This window comes from Cotesia glomerata, linkage group LG10 (genome assembly GCF_020080835.1).
Source record: "Cotesia glomerata isolate CgM1 linkage group LG10, MPM_Cglom_v2.3, whole genome shotgun sequence".
NCBI lineage: Eukaryota > Metazoa > Arthropoda > Insecta > Hymenoptera > Braconidae > Cotesia > Cotesia glomerata.
In genome coordinates this window covers 9178732-9198826 of record NC_058167.1, presented here as the reverse complement: position 1 = coordinate 9198826, position 20095 = coordinate 9178732, and the positions used below count along the sequence as shown (strand labels likewise).

Genomic DNA, 20095 nt, shown 5'->3' with positions numbered 1-20095 from the left:
AATTCTTTCTAAAGAATTGATTTTATTTTAATAATATAATTAATAATGTAGAATTGCATAAATTGACATACTTAGGCTCTGTCTTGTCTGCAGAAATTAATTCATTTTTTTGTTAATTCGTTTTTTCTCAATTGCTCGATATAAATAAATTTTTATTCATTCGATACTTATTTTTTTATAAATATATTATTTAAAAATCCGACCTTAATCTAGCTCTTGATAAAATTGTATTGACGCTGTAGGTAATGAAGAATTCTAAAGGGCTGGCAGTTGAAAAACTATCCTTCTTAAGGTAACATAAATTCATCTGGACTTTCCCGTTGAATATCAAACATGTCGACAGTAAATCACTGAAACTAAAAAGTACAAAATATAATATAAAAATAATAAAAGAATCAACAAACTACCTGTAAATTATGATAAATTTTCTTTTATTATCACTTGATGACTAGATAATAATATAAAGATTCGTAGTCTGTTGGTTAAATTTGTGAACACATCTTATCTTGCCGACAAACATTTGTTCTCTTCACAACTCTATTTTAACTCTCATCACAAATTTTAATCAGTACGATCTCTATATCATCAATCGCATTTACATATCTTTACTTATTTCTTACATTTAACTTGACGCTAATATTATACATTCTATATTTAATCTCCACATCCCCACCCAGATAGCAAAATGACGTATTAAGTTATTCTGAATGAGCTGAGATTTCTGATTTGGACGTCAGAGTCTACGTCTAAAAGACGTCTTTAAGACCTTCTGAAGAGGTCGAATGCGCCGCTTATTGTAGACTTTAAGAACTCATCAAAACGAGCTCTTAAAGAGCTCTTTTTTCTGAACTCGCACAAATGAATGATTTTTGATCTCTATACGCTATTATAATGATAACAATAATAAGAACACAACAAAAATAATATTAATAATAATAATAATAGTAATAATAATAATAATAATAAAAGTAAATTATGGAAAATAATTCAGAGTTTCATGAAGCACCGATGCTGATTTCGAATGTTTATTATTTTAGTTAGACCTAATATTGTCGGTTTAAAGAGAGAAAGTGAAAATCGCAATGACCGTCTATATTATTTATTCTATTTGATACTGTGTATCGATAGAGAAAAAGTAACTTTTACGAATATTTATATACTAAAAAATATTCAAAAGTCTACCTGTAATATTTTTTTAAATAGTCTATATAAATTTTGTTTACTTTTCACAACATAAAATCTAATAGATAAATTAATGAATATTAAAAATTCAACAATAATTAATAAGTATATAGTTATAAGATATCGTTAAATTCGAATAAAATGTTTAAAACTGATACATGCAAAGTACTCCTTAAATGTAGAAAGTTCACATAATTTTTTCAGATTAGAATCCAATTTTATTATTTTATCTAAATTAGTTCGATTACGAACTAGATTTTAACATTATTGCCTATTACTTCATAATATAATTTAAAATTTTTGAAAAATTTAATTAACCTGGATTAAAAGAAATGAGTTAACCTATGCCAAGTGTATATCTATATATTAATCTATTCAAATTATTTTAAATCATTTAATTCGAAGTATTTTTAATCATTTTTAATTTAATTTCTCAATCAGGAAAGTAATAAATGAAAAATGAATAAGATTTTGACAGCTTTATATTAAAAAGAAATTTGTGTTTTTGTTTATAATGTCTATAAGCTCATTATACGTAACTCAAAAAGAAGTCCAAAAAAGGGACTCAGTTAGATGTCAGAAAATTGACTCCAAACTTATGAGTTCATTAAGAGCTCTTAGTTCTGACCTTCGTAAAAAAGAGCTCCTTAAGACGTCACATTAGGACTTTCTATAAGAAGTTTTTTAAAAGACTTCATACTGATGTTATGTAAAAAATATTTAATTTAGGATAATTAATTAATTTTACATTTAAAATATTTAATGTGTTTAAGTATTTGGTCCTAGCGTGTTAGGCTAATATAGACCGGGAACTTCCGAGTTTAATTTATTGAGAATGATAGGTTTGTTTGAATAAATTGATAAAGCCTCAATGATCATGTTCCAGTATATGATCACTCCATGTATTTGTATACCTATATTTGTGAATATAGATATACAAATACATGGAGTGATAATATACTGGTACATGATCATATATTAAGCTTTTACCTTAGTTGAATAATTTTAATACATATATTGTTTAAGTCCAAAATTAATATCATTAGTTAAGTTTACAATTATTACAATTATTACACAGTGATTGAAGTTAACTTTTCTTTCATATAACGATTTTACAATATTACTAAATTCACAAATATTAATAATTTAAAATATACCTGATGAAAATTGATGAACCTTGTGGATTTAATTTGATTTAGTTGGTTTCACTTTACGATTTTACTTTACCTTTACAAATGATTTACTTTCTATACAAAAGATTTACACGTGGTCTATTGAGACTTATTTAAACTATGTACGATGTTAACACTAGGACGTCAGGACAACGAGAGAGATTTTTTGGTGACAATTGCAAGGTGTCGAATTTTAGGGCGTTACTAATTTCCACTCATTGGGGAAAACAAATGTCCAATTATGTGTCTATTTTCTTGGGCCCTTACCCTCTCTTAAATTTGTCTAAAAATGTTGCATGAGTCCCTGTACTTGGATCAGAGTGCAACATGCTTTCTCACTTACTCTTATGTTCTATTATTCATCTATGTGTTTGTGTATACGTAAGCGCATTTACGCATAGACAAAGACATACATTTGTACTGTCTACATTAATTTATTTATTAAAATCATATGAATAAATATGTACTCGAATCTAACATTTCTTACGTTTCTTTGAATTTAATTATTTATTTGAAGAAATATTTCTGTTTTATTGTTTTATAAATTTGTTGTATTATTTTAGAATTCAATTGTTTAAAATTTGTTTATTTTAAATTATTTAACTTTCAAGTTCTATTTTTTTTATTTGTTTCTCATTTCATATTTAATTTTTGTTGACTAAAAATTATTTTGGAAATTGCATTATTAAAATTTATTTCGATATTTGTCTCAAAACTAAAATTTTGTAATTAAATTATTCTAAAATCTTTTGGTTTAAAATAAATCTTTTTATCTAATGTTCTTTATCTTTAAGTATTTCTTATTTTGAGTTTAAGTGAGTTAGCTTAAGTATAACAAAACTCCCATTGATCTATTTAATCTCTTAAATATACCTGGGCTCCAGACTAATTACGGAAATTTCCCTGGGCCTTTTGTAAAAATCGAACGAGACACTTAATGACCGCACTCGAATTATCTTTTACAATCGTTAAAATTTAAATAAAATCATACTCGATTTTTTTTTTTATTAATAAATATTATACTCGATTTTTATAGTTAATAAATATGTAAAGAAAAATTTCTTTACATAACACTGAAATCTTTCTGACTTGGATGCTGACTGGGCACCGTTAGATTTATTTTTATTATCATTTATATCAATTACCAATTATTTCTATAGTTATCCTCTACACGAGCGATTTGTTTCACGTAATAACTAAATGGCAAACGATTTAAATTTACAATTATCGATATTTTTAGTCGCTATTTTTTACAACACTCATACGAATAATTACATCGTAAATATATTTATATATTAACTAATTACATTTTTTATTCAATGTCAAATAAAAACAGAAATAATAATTTATATATAAATACATCTTCATTTTTATGTACAAATTGTTATTACTTCCTTTAACTCAAATTGTGTTGTGCCAAAATTTTTTTCCGGTCTAAATTTTTTTAGATAATTTTTAATATTTTGCAAATTTATCATTTGAATTAATATAATATTTACAAGAAACATTTCAAAATAATTCGTTCCAAATTTTTTAATCCTATCAATAGATCAATGCATTAAAATTTCACTGAAGCGTTCCATTAATGGAACAGATGGAACGAAAATTAACCTAAAAATTGTGATGGAACCTCAAAATAACCTAAAATAAGCACAACCCTAATTAGATATAAATATGTGAACGATAGTATGTTTCAATCTCGATTTAGCCATCTAAAATACGGAAATAAAAATCCGGCTGTTCGTATTTTCATATTTAATCGTCGAAATAAATTGTTTCAGATGATTTTTAAAAAATAAAATTCGTTTCAATATATAGTCCATTCTATGAGGAGAAAGGGGTCTCTATCTAAGAGAATTTAACATTTGAAACAGTAAAAATTCTACTTTTAAAATATATATTTCACCAGTCTAAGCAAATCAATAATTATAGTTTGATTTTTAGCGTTGCGTTTAAAATTTACTATTTTACTTGGTAAATATTAACGTTGCTTGTATTAGAAATTTAGCGACTGTATTTTATACTTTTTACATATTAGCAATCATTTTTTAGGTACAAAATGATAAATATCAAAGTCAAAAAAATTATTAATTATTATACTTTAACATTTTCAATGTTGACATAGCGAATATTACTGTTTGAAATAGTATTTCCTTCCATGTAAAGTACAAATTGTAGCATTTAAATGATATAAATATTATAAAGTGAATAGTAAAATCACGATGTTACTGTTTGAAATTGTAATTTTTAGCAGTTGATCATTACTTATTATAAATCGACTATTATTTATTACAGTTTACTTTTTTCCGTGTGGTTAATTTCAAAATTGTCTTTGGAAAGAAAATTAAATTTATGAAAATAAATCGTGTATTAAAAATAATTTTTAATCTGATAATTAAGGAGCTTCGATACCAATTTCTTAAATCATGAGAAAATTTTGAAAATTTTTTATTAAAAGATTTAAAAAATAAAAAAATTATCAATATTTAAATTCTCGTCCATATTTAAAATATTTAAATAACTTGATTTTGGGAATTTGAACAATAAATAAAGATGTTAAATTATAAGAATTGCAACGTTTCGCTGATTTATTTCAGCTTCATCAGGCTTCTTACAATTTAACATCTTAATTTGTTGCCCAAATTTCTAAAATTAAGTTTATTCAAAAAGATTATTGTTAAAATCAGTGTTGCCAATGTCCGGGTAGTTACCCATTTTTCAGGTAATTCGATATCGAATGGGTAAGTCGACGGGTAATTAGATTTGGGTGGGTAAAATCGGGTAATCAGCTTAATCAAGATGGAATATTGTAAAAATATTGTAGTGCAAGAGTTAGATAATAAATGCAATCGACACGCGTTGTTGGATTTGACTGATTTCAATATTTATGTAAATTTAGACTCCGAAGATTATTGGAAGGAAATCTTAAGATATCAAATTTAATATAAAAAAAGCTAATTAATTTCACCATTAATGGTGAACTATTCTTTAAGAATCTAAAAAAGTTACATACTTTTTATGACAAGTTTTACCATTTTCAAATCTATCCGTTGAGAGAATTTTCAGTGACACTAAAAATGTATAATAATTAATTTAGCGGATATTTGATAATTTTAAAAATTTTTGTAACAAATAAATTATGACAATAAATAATTATCAAAAAAATTGACATTTAGAAATTTTAAAAAATTAAAAATACAATTTTTTTAAAATAATTTTTTTCAAGAAATTTGATTGTTAAAAAAAATTAAAAAATTTTCAAGTGACAGCTAAATTCAATGTCATTAAAAATGTAAAAACTGATCATAGAAATAACTTATTAACTGATACATTAAAGTCTATTTTAATTACTAAAAACTTTTTATCCTAAGATAGTGATACTATTAACTTTGAACCAAATGAAGAAATGTTAAATACTAATATTTGGGATAAGAAAGACGTTTATATATTAGTATATTTATGTATGTTACGTTATGACTTTTGTAAAAATTTTAAACATTAAATTTATAATAATGTTGCTACAAACATTTAAAAATTTTTATATAAAATAAAGGATTTCATTTAATAATTAATTATTTTATGCATTTTATATTGTCAATACTGTAAGGGTATAAAATTATAAATAAATTTTCATATTTGCCGCTCTCAAAATAGAGTTGATAACAGTGTTGGGTAAAAACGGGTAATGGAACTTTGAGGAAAGGGTAATCGAGATTCGACCCATCGGCAACACTGGTTAAAATTCAAAATCGATTCACTTCACCGTTTTCGAAAAATAAATTTTTTAAATTCGTTCTATTTTTTTTACTGCAATAATATAACTTTATTATATCAAATTATTCAGAAATAATTGAATATAATTCTGAATACGGATTATTTTTTTTTTTCTTAAATGAATAAATAAGATAAAAATAATAACAGACTTATTATAAAAAATTGAATTGAATATTTTGCGACGAGGAAATTAATTGTAACAATCGCACGCTCCGAGATCTAGATCGTGAAAGTCCGCTACATCCTGAAGCGCTGAAAAAACGGCTTATGAAAACGAGACGCGCGTTAGAAGACACATTCGAGCATTTGTCGGCGTCCAATAAGAATAAAAAAAACGTGGAAAAAGCAATAGCTAAACAGCTTATGATTACTAAGAGTATTTTAAAGAAACCGCGAACTTACGAGGAGCCTTTTGAAAAATAATAATTAAGGTAATTAATAATTAATATTAATAGTTAAGAATTATAGTTTATCGTTTGTTTTTATTTTAAATATATTTGGATTTATATTTACAATCTGACTGACACTAATCGGTACTTATTATTATATATTATATATTACATATGAAGTATGTATGTAACATGTATAAATTTTAATTATGAATGTTCACAATTTGTTGATTGTTAAAGATAAAATGAAATATTTTCATACGAAAGACATTTTTTCAATAAAAACAATAAACAAAAAAAATATATATCATAAGTATATAAATAAGTTAAAATGATCTTTTAATTCGGTATATCATTACGGAGTAAAAATTAATTCAGCTAATTTTAGGTGTATATATGTATAATGTGTATATTTATAAGTAAATATGTTAATAAAATATGATTTACTATAACAAATAAAAAATTTTTTATTTATTTTGTAAATTATAAATTTTCAACGATCTCATTTATGGACCAGACGTCTACAATGCCTTGAAGGCATTGTAATAAGTTATGGCTTTTGGTTTCTTTCTCACGCACTAGTGCTGCCTCTCTTTACAGACTAGTTTAATTTTTGTTTAATTTTATTTTGATTAGAATATTTTTTAATTAATTTTTTTTTTTTTTGAATTAATATTTTTATTAAATTAATTTTTATTTTAAATTAATTTTATTTTAATTTACAAGCATGTATAGAAAACATTCACATTCCATGCTTGTAAAGGTGGACCATCTTAAAAACTCCGCCGTCCATCTTTACAGTCTATCACTCACTTATTTCTTCTCACGTAAAATATCGAAAGTCGCTAACTTCAAACATTTTTTATAAAAAAATGAATACCCTTCGTTTTTTGTTATTTTTGATAAAAACTATTTGTTATAACTTGAAATAAATATTCTCAGTTTTTCAAAAAAAATTCTAAAAAATGTATGGTTGTTATTCAATAAAATGTTCACTCTAATTGCGGTCAGGATAGGGAACTCATGTTAGATGTACGATTTATTATTACGAATATTTCGAAAATTAGCACCGCAAGGACTATTGAAAAAAAAATTATTCGTATAGAGGACACTTAGAAGTACGCGTGTTCAAAAATTGAACTACGTGAGAAATGGACCAAGTAACAGAATCTCCAGCCTGGTGAACTCCCTGCATGACCCTGTAAACTTTTTACCGCTCTAATCTCAAGAAAAATATTTTGCAATATTATTAACACTGTTAATTTATTTAATTTTTTCTAGGCATCGTCAAATAAACTTAATTCTGTGCAATTTTCGAGCCAAAATTTCAGAATTTTTAAATTTATAATTCATATCTTATAATTAAAAAAATGTACTTAATGTTGTATAATGCCGATTGGCGTTCAAATGAATAAATAAATAAATTAACACTTTTTATAGGAATTGTTAAATTTTGAATTGTTGACTCGGTAAACATTTGATGCAGGTGTGAAAAGTTATACCTTTGCTGGGTTTTCATGGTCCTATGAATAAAAAAGAATAAAAACTGGTAAATAAGTTTCCACTTGCCTACCATTAAAAGATATATTGGTCGGTTTTTTCAGTCACTATGACGATACATAAATTCAAGAGGGTCTATTTTTAAAATCAGTTTTTTTTATTAACATAAAAAAAAAATTTTTTTTAAATCTAATCTTTGAGTTACTAATGTTCGACAAAAAAAAAAAAATTATTTAAAAATTCAATTAAATTTACTTAATCATTTTAAAACAAAGAAATATATTTCCTCTGTTTGGGGCATGCCATACCTACCTGATTAAGATTGGAGACTTACTTCACATTATGATGATGATAATAACAATAGCAGAAGTCAAATACCAGCAAAACTATTGTCTAGTAGAGTATACAAGTAATAGACTTTAAAATAACATAAATTAAGGTAAGTTAAAAGTCACCCGAGGTGCTGGAAAAATAGTTACCTGGGTGCAACTTAAAATATTTCGGAATATATCTGAAAAGGAAAATAAAAAATAAAGCATAGAAAAAAAAAACAAACAAATTGAACTAAACTTAAAATTACATGGAATATAGTTTTTTAAAATAACAAATATTTTGGTGAACGATTATTGTATGAGTTATAATTTTTTTATTAATCCAACATTAAAAAATTTACTTACAATTAATTTATACACATATATTACTTTATATATTTATATACAATTGATATAATTTTTACACTCTAATCAATAAATTATAACTATTTTATAGTTATAAATAAATACATATATTATTTTATATTATAATATCAAAACAGAAAATTACTTTGAAATTATTTCACAATTTAGCAATTAAATTGCTTTTCCAATTTAAAAGATATTTCCGAGTCAAGCACTTGTTCAATTTATGTTTGAGATCAGCAGAATAGATCGGAAATCTTTGATCACACTTTTCCGAGTTCGTCACAAAATCAATGAAGTCTCTATTGCACACATGTTGAGCTAAGTGATCAAGATCATCCCATACCCAAAAGTTAAAAAGGGTGAAGAATTGACCCGCTTTGACTGACCTCATAACTGCAGCTTCGCTGAAACATCTATCTCTGAAGTCAACCAACGAGTTGTGATCTTCTAACCCTCTCAGATTATTCTGAGAAACTGGCTGATTTCTCGAAATCATCTTCACGATATGTTTTATGAAAACTTCGACGACACTTCGAAGACAAGCACGATACTCGTCATCATACATCCATGATCTATTTATGTCCGAGGCCTCCTGAATTTCTAGCAGAGTTTCCTCAAAAGATGTAAAACCACTGTCTATCGCAATGTTAATATCTGCACCGTTTTCCAGCAGAAAGCTAATCTTCTCGACGTCATAAGGCACTAAATGCAGAGGAGTCATTCCCCTGCTATCCTGAAGATTGAAATCGACATTATGACTCAGAAATAACTCCGCGACTTGGACGGTAATGTCTTCTCCGTTTTCATCGAAAAATGACTTCGCAAACAAATAATGCATTGCTGTTGAGCCATCTTTGGTCATCGAATTGACCTCGACGCCTTTACGAAGCAAATGCTTGACCACAGTTAAATTTTCGCAAAGAATTGCATCGATGAGAAGAGTAAACGCTATTTTTCTGTAATCTGCATCGACGCCCACGCCACTGTCGATCAACTTGATTGCCAGCTCTGAATCTTTATTAGAAATCGCCTGCATCAAAATTCCTGCTTTAATTTCTCGGCTAATGTATTGAAAATACCCATGAGAATACTCAGGTTCTTCAAATTTATCCAGAATAAATTGACTATTTTCTGGATTTAACAATAACTTCATAGCTTGAATATTATTCTTTTTGATGGCGATATCCATCGGCAAATTTTCTGCTAAATTCGCAGCCGTCGCTTTAGCACCATAAAAAATTAATAATTCAATCATTTCAGAGCTTTCGTTCTTGAAAGCTAAGTGTAAAGGCGTGCATTGCCGAAAAATTATTTTGTCCGAAGCTAGCGAACATTTTTCAGACAAACGGTAAAAAATCGTCGCGTATCGGTTCGTGTAAGTTTCGGTGTTTATTTCATCACTGATGATACACGCCTTTGAATTAAGATTCGCACCTCTTTGAGCAATCAGTCTTGTGATGTCAAGATTATTGTCCAAAACTGCATAGTGAAGAGCGGTATAGAGAGGAGCTTTATTCTCCTTATTTACGATGTAATTGAGGAGAAGTTCAGCGGCTTCTGGCTGTGAATACTCAATTGCCTTGCAGAGTAATGAGTACCCATTGAAAATTGTCGGAACTGGAAACTCATCCGCAATTGAATTGATCAGCTGCTCCATTTTACCGATTTCGCCATTTTCAACCGCTAGTTCCAGATGGCGTGATATTTCACTATAACTCACTGCGATTGGTTTCGGCAAACACACTAACGCGCACATTTTTTAAAATTTGATTTACTTTTACAAACTTGAACGTAAATAATAATTTTTTCAAAGTTATTTTATGTTTTGTATAAAAAACTGCAATTTTAATAATTTTATAACGCAGTATTTACAAAGTCGTCAAAATTTTTTTATAAACTTTTGACGTCAACTTTTATAAATAACAAATTGAAAATAGTGAAATTGAATCAATTTTAATTTTAAAAAATTCGGTAAATTATGGCCTAAAAACCAGATGTGTTATTCGTATGAAACGCCGAAACAGACTGTCCGGAAATGAGAAGTATTTTTAGAAATCGAACAACTGGAGTCTCTCCCCCTCAACTGCATTGTAGAAGGGACACAGCTTCCACGGAATCCGTCATGTCACGTATTGTTGCGCTTAGGATCCCAAGCGCGATTGACCGGTGAAAAATTTGGTTTATACCCAAGGAAAGAATAGTTTGTTCGGTTTAACAATGATTCATGATCACGCATAAGATGGGGGCGACCTGATCAATAAGCCCGTGGGATAATTTTAGACGCTAGATGTTAGATTTTTTTGATTTGTTAGAAAGAATTAATTTTAATTTAAAAATTCTTAAGATAATTGAAGAATGAAAAATTTTAAGATTTATTACAAAATATTAAAAAAACTTCATAAAAAAAAAAAAAAAACAATGTTACTTTTGGTGTTTTAAAACTAATCAATATATTTTCAATTTATTTTAGATAATGTTAAAAAACTTAAAGAATTTTATCAGAATTAAAAAAAATTTTAATTATTTTTACAGAACTGTTATTGTTTCTTCTTTCGCAAAAGTTGATTACCAGCATAGATAAAATTTCTGCTATTTAAAGTCCCTGGAGGCTAAGTATTAATTGAACGCTTGACTTCTACATACCTAACATGGAGAATAAGATATATATCCAAAATATCGTTGTCTATGCGGGAGAGACCGGAATAGTCAAGATCTATAAATGCAACAGCACAAAATCCTAAAAAGTATTTTAAGTAGTAAGGTAAAAGCCCCAATAGATGATCACGTACCAGTATATGATCACTCCATGTATTTGTATATCTATATTCACAAATATAGGTATACAAATACATGGAGTGATCATATACTGGTACATGATCATATATTGGGGCTTTTACCTTATATAATTAATTTTTATGGAAATTTTAAAGATTTATTTTAGGATCTGTAAAGTGTATGTAAGTGACAAAACTAATTTCCACGAATAACTTGGATTTTTATGTTAATGATTTTGTAGTTCCTACCGTATCACGCCTCCGTGAGTTAATCAATAACAAAAGTTAAAGTTACATCAGATAACAATAATTATCGCTCGTTATATTTAAGCTGTTATTTTTTTGAAATATTTTTATTTGTGATAAAATTAGTTTCAAGTTTCAATAAAGAAAATGTAAGTTAAAAAATGCAGCGAAGTCCAATTGTACCTCAATTCTTTCTAAAGAATTGATTTTATTTTAATAATATAATTAAAGCTGCAATAATGTAGAATTGCATAAATTGACATACTTAGGATCTGTCTTGTCTGCAGAAATAAATTCATTTTTTTGTTAATTCGTTTTTTCTCACTTGCTCGATATAAATAAATTTTTATTCATTCGATACTTATTTTTTTATAAATATAATATTTAAAAATCCGACCGGAATCTAGCTTTTGATAAAATTGTATTGACGCTGTAGGTAATGAAGAATTCTAAAGGGCTGGCAGTAGAAAAACTATCCTCCTTAAGGTAACATATAAATTCATCTGGACTTTCCCGTTGAAGTTCAAACATGTCGACAGTCAATCACTGAAACTAAAAAGTACAAAATATAATATAAAAATAATAAAAGAATCAACAAACTACCTGTAAATTATGATAAATTTTCTTTTATTATCACTTGATGACTAGATAATAATATAAAGATTCGTAGTCTGTTGGTTAAATTTGCGAACACATCTTATCTTGCCGACAAACATTTCTTCTCTTCACAACTCTATTTTAACTTTCATCACAAATTTTAATCAGCACGATCTCCATATTATCAATCGCATTTACATATCTTCACTCATTTCATACAATTAACTTTACGCTAATATTATACATTCTATATTTAATCTCCACATCCCCACCGTTAGATTTATTTTTATTATCATTTATATCAATTACCAATTATTTCTATAGTTATCCTCTACACGAGCGATTTTTTTCACGTAATAACTAAATGGCAAACGATTTAAATTTACAATTATCGATATTTTTAGTCGCTATTTTTTACAACACTCATACGAATAATTACATCGTAAATATATTCATATATTAACTAATTACATTTTTTATTTAATGTCAAATAAAAACAGAAATAATAATTTATATATAAATACATCTTCATTTTTATGTACAAATTGTTATTACTTCCTTTAACTCAAATTGTGTTGTGCCAAAATTTTTTCCGGTCTAAATTTTTTTAGATAATTTTTAATATTTTGCAAATTTATCATTTAAATTAATAGAATATTTACAAGAAACTTTAAGAAGTTAATTTTTTTTAAAATTAATATCTACTTTTACACAAGCGTCAATTATTTATGCACACAATCCAGGACATTTATTGTTATAATTATAATAATCATTAACATTATTATTATTTATTAGTATCGTTATTATTAAATATTTTTTTTTTGAATAATTTGTAAAATTCGTATCACTTCTAAATAAAATTAATTATTAATTTTTAATGGCCTTGACTCTACGTTAATATTTAATTTAAGAAGGAACTTGTACATAAATATATAAATCTATTAAATATTATTTATATATGTATATGTAGATGTATATTAGAGTGGTTCTTTTTTTTTGGATATAATTTCAAAATAATTCATTCCAAATTTTTTAATCCTATCAATAGATCAATGCATTAAAATTTCACTGGAGCGTTCCATTAATGGAAGAGATGGAACGAAAATTAACCTAAAAATTATAATTAAACCTCAAAATAACCTAAAACAAGCACCACCCTAATTAGATATAATTATGCGAACGATAGTATGTTTTAATCTTGATTTAGCTAGCTAAAATACGGAAATAAAAATCCGGCTGTTCGCATTTTCATATTTAATCGTCGAAATAAATTGTTTTAGATGATTTTTAATAAATAATAAATTTAATTTACTTAAATAATTAGATTTTAGATTTTAATGGGTTATGTGGCGTAGTGAGGATGATGGTGAGGATGCTGAGGCGCTTCTCCGAGCCATGAGTCAGGTGAGGGTGGAAAATCGGGGTAGCCACCTCCACCACCTCCGCCACCACCGCCACCGCCACTCGATTCATTGCTTAAATCTGACGCTGGTCCTGGCACCATTCCACCTGGTCCTCCTGTTTTTAAAATAGTTCAATAATATTAATTGATTAAATTTATTAATTATTAAGGGGGTATTCTGGTCTAGAAGCATGAAAGTTCAGGTAATTTTTAAAGTGCCGTAAAAAAAGGCAATCAATATTTTTACTAAGGTAAAAGATTTCATTAGTGGACTGAGTACCAAACTCAAAGAAAGTCTCAGTAATGGAGTCCCCGCCACTAATGAGGTCTTTTACCCTATACATTTTTTAATAAGTTATTTATTAACATTATAGGAATACAGAAAAAAATAAAAAAAGTTGAAAATTCAAAAAATTAGCAGCTGATGAAGTGGGAGAGGGGGGGTCTCAAAAAATTGGCACGTGACGATACCCACGATTCCAATCCTCCTAGCAATCGGAAACAATAAAATAAAAAAGATTAGAGTATTGTCGCTATAGTCGGAACTACGGTTATCTCTAAATTTCAATTTTTACTATTTTTAAAAAATTCAAAAAAGCCAAAAAAAATAGTAAAAATTTTTTTTTTTTTTTTTTCAGGCAGTCGCCATTTTGTGAAAAACAATTTTTTTAAACTTTTCCGTAGTTCCGACCCCAGCGACATTACTCTAGATTAAAAATCTTTTTTATTTTTTTGTTTCCGATTGCTAGGAGTTTTGGAATCGTGGGTATTGTCACGTGCCAAATTTTTGAGACCCCCCCACTTCATCAGCTGCTAATTTTTTGAATTTTCAACTTTTTTTATTTTTTTCTGTATTCTTATAATGTTAATAAATAACATAAAAAATGGATATTAAAAATATTGATTTCCTTTTTTTTACGGCACTTTAAAAATTATCTGAAATTTGATGCTCTAGACCAGAATACCCTTTTAATTTATATAAAATAATATTTACCGAGATTCGTGTAGACAGACAATCCAGCGTCGGAAGGATATGGAAAGTGTGGTGGTAAGGACGGTGATCTGGACGTTGTTAAATAGGGAGGTGTCGTTGCACCCAAGTAACCACGAGGTGGACCACCCCCGCCGTTTCCTCCACCTGCGCTTGGACTCGATCCATCTCCGTCTAGACCCATGTTTACTACTGTACTGTAACTGTCGTTGCTTAGATCTGTAAAATATTTTGTTAAATTAATAAAAAATATTGAAAAAAAAAAAATCTTAAACATAAGTCTTAAAAAAATTTTTTTTTAATAAAAGTTGTTCATAATTTAATTTTATAAAAAAAAGATCTTATAATTTATAATTTTTTTAAGACCAATAAAAAATCCACAATTTTAAAATTAATGATTTAAATTTATGCTAATTATAAAAATCTTAATTTTAAAATTGCGGTTTTTTTATTGGTCTTAAAAAAAAATTATAAGACATTTTTTTATAAAATTAAATTTTAACTTTTATTTAAAAAATTTTTTTATACGACCAATATTTTTACCGTAATATAAAAAATTTAATACTATTAATTAATACAATTGTTATTTTAAAATAACAGCGAATTCTGGCCATAATAATAAATAATCTTAAAAAGAATTAAATTATTTTTAATATCTTCATAAATATAAAAAAATTTCAATAAATAATTTTAATGATGAACCTTCTGGTTAATAATTAAGCTAAAAAAATCACCCCCTAGTTAATAATTAAGACCATCTGTTTAAAAATTCATAAATTAAGGAAAAAAAAGCCTTAACTAATTAAAAAAAAAACCAACAACAAATAAAGGTCGAGGTCAAGTTATTCCAGGGAGTAATTAAAATGATTAAATTTAAAAAATGAAAAAGCTCCTCGAGAAAAAAATAAAAATGAAACACATAAATACTTTTGTTGAAGTAGTTTATGCGATAAAAAGCCCGAGGGCATCGGCTACGGAAGCTAGGGAGGTACAGAGTATAGTTATCGTCCTGCTCAAGCAATCTTGGCGAAATCACGGGTCTGCTCTGGCATCTGGCAGTTAGCCGAGCAATCTCTTGAATATTTGACGAGTAAGCCCGTCTCGGCTGAGAAACTAGTGCGAGGATGAGGACGAAGATGAGGATGAGGAAGAACTAGACCTAAGCAAGATCAACTGAGTCTGGATCCAGGTCTGGGTATGGTGTGAGGGATCCAGTCATTGTTTGGGCTCTAAATTTCATCTCGCCGCGAGCAAACTTTGTTTTTAAATTAAACCTTTATCTGGGATATTGATTGAAAATTAGAAGTAAAATTAATTTTTTTTTTTTTCAGACGTACCGTGGTGACCAAACGAAGAATCCAAGTCAACTTTGAGCTCGTCTTTATCCAGGAGCTTATCGTGGCGCGGCGAATGACCACCGCTGCCCTTAAAACTACCCGTGTTATTTCGGAAAAAGTGGGACCATCTCGATCTATTGGAATCTTTCTTCAGTCTCTTCTCTTTAGCTCTCCTGAAATGTTATTAATTATTTTTTTATTAATATAATATGATAACAATTACTATATTAAATAAATAAATAATAGTAATAATATAATAATAATAATAATAATAATAATAATAATAATTTTGGCTTGAAATTTTATAATCTTTCAGAATGTATTATATATTATTATTATCTATATTATTAAAAAAATAATAACAATTTTGTGGTCAGTGTATTTATATGATAAAATGGGTTTTTATGGTTAAATTTGGTATCTTAAGATAGGTCTTGACATGGAGTTGTGCCTTTTCAAGGTTTCATATCATTCTCACCAACAGTCAATTTATTATGATATAAGTATTTAGGCTGCATTTGGAAATGCTCTATCTCTAGATACATAATTAAGAAATGACCTTTTATCTTGTGAAATATTAACATTTTTAAAGATATAAGCTCATCCCGATGTTACACTCATCGAGATCTTTTATTTGAGTACCCACATCAATTTTTCATATATTTATATATATTATATATATGTATATATGAAAAATATATGAAAATGCATATGGGTACTCAAATGAAAGCTCTTGATGAGTGTAACATCGGAATGAGCTTATATTTTTGAAAACGTCAATATTTAAGAAAGTACAGTGCAATTTAACAAATATCTTGTAAAATATGGACATTTTTGAAGATATAAGCTTACCCTGACATTAAACTCATCAAGACCTTTCATTTGAGTACCTACATTATTTTTTCATATATTTATATATATTATATATATGTATATATGAAAAATATATGAAAATGCATGTGGGTATTCAAGTGAAAGCTCTTGATGATTGTAACATTGAGATGAGCTTATATCTTTAAAAATGTCAATATTTAAGAAAGTACAGTGCAATTTAACAAATATCTTGTAAACTATTGACATTCTTAAAGATATAAGCTCATCTCGATGTTACAGTCATCAAGAACTTTCATTTGAGTACCCACATCAATTTGTCATATATATATATATATATATATATATCAAAATGCATATGGGTACTCAAATGAAAACTCTTGATGAGTGTAACATCAGGATGAACCTATATCTTTAAAAACGTCAATAGTTAAAAAATTAAAGTGCAGTTTAACAAAAATCATTACTTAATAAAGCAAAATTTTATTTATTTATAGTTCACAAGTCCCGGCGGTCACATAATCACCGCAAGGTTGCTAATTATTATTATTATTATTATTATTATTATTATTATTATTATTATTATTATTATTATTATTATTATTATTATTATTACACTATTTAAAAGAAAAAAAACGACAATAATAATAATAATAATTTATTAACTTTTATAAAATGCCAAGATAAAATTTTTATTATTATTTTGATATAATTAAAAAAAATAATAAGAATGAAAATATATGATTTAATTCATGAACTATCAATTAATGTAGGGTCAAATTTTGGACATTACCTATTTTGAAACCAAACTTGAACTACACGCATGTCTAATCCCGTGTCTTGGGACAATTGTTCCCTAACATGTCGCGCAGGCTTTGGACTATTATTGTACGCCAGTTTAAGTGTTTCCAATTGTTTGGCTGTTATTGTTGTTCTTGGCCTCTTGTTTGGCTGGTCACCATCGATGCTTCCGCCGTCAGCTAACTCTGTAAATTCCAATTCTGAATAATTATTTAATATTTTAAAAAATGATCAATGATATTTATGTTGATATTTACCTTTAGCCTTGGCTTGCTCGTAATCAGGCTTGCAAACAATTTTTCTGTCTTCCATGAGATAATACTCGTCCCCGGTGTCCAACTGTCTCGAGCAGAATGCGCAGGAGAAGCACGTGAGGTGGTAAACAAAATTAGACGCCCTTCTGACGACCTGGGATGGAGCCAGGCCCTCGTTACAGCCAGCGCACTTTGTCCCGTACCGTCTGTCGTCATACCAACAACACGTAACATTTGACATTACATTCACAAAGTTAACATTTAGTTACAAATATTTAGTATTTAATCTCTCCTTTTTTTTTCTTCAGAAAAAAAAAATTTTTTTTATTTTGTTAGATTGATAAATTTTAAAGATTTAAAAAAAAAAATTTTTTTAGCTGCTAAAAAATAATTTTTCAATAACTTTAAAAAAAAATAATGATAGTAATTATATATTTTCCGTAAACCTTTTTTTTATTTTTATCAAAATGTTTGAAATTAAATTAATATTTAAATTCAAATAAATAAATTAATATTTAAATTTAATTAATTAAATTAATATTTAAATTTAAATAATTAAATTAATATTTAAATTTAAATAATTAAATCAATATTTAAATTTAAATAATTAAATTAATATTCATATTTAAATAATTAAATTAATATTGAATATTTAGAAAAATTAATAAAAAAAATTATGACGGTCCATAATTTATAAAACAATCGTGACAATCAAAAATGACCTGTCAGCTTCACATCGCAACTGATAGATAACACTAGGTAAATAGATATAAAAAAAATAAAAAAATTCAGCTATCGGACCAGTAAGTGTATGCTCTCTAATAAATTTATCCGCTAATTTAATAAGACAACACACTGGGGATCAGTGATTAATGATAACGATAACTTCCCAAAGAATTTATTCTTGCCACAAAAGGTATCGGTACCAAGCAATCAATACTGGTCACATTACCCTTATATTCTTGCCCGTATCTTAAAAACTTTTATTTTTTATTTTACTACCCCTATATTTTTATTTTATTTATTACCCACATTTTTTTCTAAGCCACCTTTCTTCTTTGTTTTATTCTCCGTTTCTTAAAACAAACTTCCTTTTACTTTTTTTTTAGTATCAAAAAGTTGATAAAGTGTTTTATTAATATCAAGATCAATAGACTTTTTTTAGTTTTTATTAATATCAAAAGTCAATAAACTTGGAGATTTTTTTTAAATTAGGAAACTTTGTAAAAGTTTTTTTATAAATATCAAATAAACTTTACAATAATTATTTAATAATATAAAAATCAATAAACTTTCTAATAAATTTTGTAATTAATATCAATTTTTTTTTAATATTTCACTATCATTATAAAAACTTAAACTTTTTATTATTCTTATCACTTTCTTGATAATTTTAAAAATTTTTGAATATTAAAAAATAAATACTTACTTGTAAAAATCATCTTTGCAAAAAACAACCCCGTTTCTCTCAAAACAACTATTCGTTAGTCTAGCGCCACATTCCCGACACGTAAGACATTTAGCGTGCCAGCATCTTTCCAGTACCCTCAGAATTATTTTATCTAAAATTGCTTCCTGACAGCCTCCACACTTTGGTATCGATGCTAAAACAAAAATAAATAAGCAATTTTATTAATTAATTGACCAATTAATTAATTATCAATAATTTATTCAAAATTACCACATATTTGCTAATTTAATTTTTCTTTTCTGAATTCTAAATAATTAAAAACAATCATCATCAATGATTAATTATCAATTATCAATAATTAATAATTCATAATTAATTACCAACTATCTATTAATTTAATTACTCTTCCGAATTAAAGAAAATTCAAAACAATTATCAATTATCCACAAACTAAAATTAAATTTTTTTAATTTTAAATAATGATTAATTTTAAATTATCAGTAATCAACAATCAATTACTAAAAATATATTCACTAATTTAATTTTTTTTCCAAATTTAAAAAAAATCCAAAAAAATGATCAATTATCATTAATCATCAATTATTAAAAATAAATTCGGTTAAAAAGAAAAAATTTATTTGAATCAATACAAAAAATTCTTAAATCAAATAAAATTTGATCCAAAAAAAAATATAACTTAATTTTTCAAAATCTCTAACAATTATAAATAATCAATAACAAAACTAAATATTAT

At 26.6% G+C, this 20095-nt stretch overlaps 2 protein-coding genes across 10 annotated transcripts in view; both read right to left on the bottom strand.

The window, feature by feature from the left end:
- Positions 1–8851: 8851 nt before the first annotated feature.
- On the bottom strand, positions 8852–10453 carry LOC123273400 (putative ankyrin repeat protein RF_0381). The gene has a single exon (XM_044740799.1). It carries the CDS (start codon positions 10451–10453, stop codon positions 8852–8854), a length of 1602 nt encoding a protein of 533 aa, XP_044596734.1.
- Positions 10454–13284: 2831 nt separating this feature from the next.
- Positions 13285–20095, bottom strand: part of LOC123272460 (LIM/homeobox protein Lhx3-like) — a 49126-nt gene continuing 42315 nt past the window's right edge. For 3 of the 9 annotated variants that reach the window (XM_044739234.1, XM_044739240.1, XM_044739243.1), the window contains 6 exons: positions 19360–19534; positions 17934–18151; positions 17669–17876; positions 16045–16217; positions 14711–14926; positions 13285–13832 (listed from right to left, as the gene is read on the bottom strand). In XM_044739234.1, the coding sequence (XP_044595169.1) occupies positions 13657–13832; positions 14711–14926; positions 16045–16217; positions 17669–17876; positions 17934–18151; positions 19360–19534 (1166 nt within the window). In that variant the 3' untranslated portion in view covers positions 13285–13656. The remainder of the gene's footprint in view (positions 13833–14710; positions 14927–16044; positions 16218–17668; positions 17877–17933; positions 18152–19359; positions 19535–20095) is intronic. The other 6 variants (XM_044739238.1, XM_044739241.1, XM_044739239.1 and 3 more) reach the window with 4 other exon arrangements.

Bases quoted from the DNA above. Each gene is read 5' to 3' on its own strand.
- LOC123273400 (XM_044740799.1), bottom strand. From the start codon at position 10,453: ATGTGCGCGTTAGTGTGTTTGCCGAAACCAATCGCAGTGAGTTATAGT.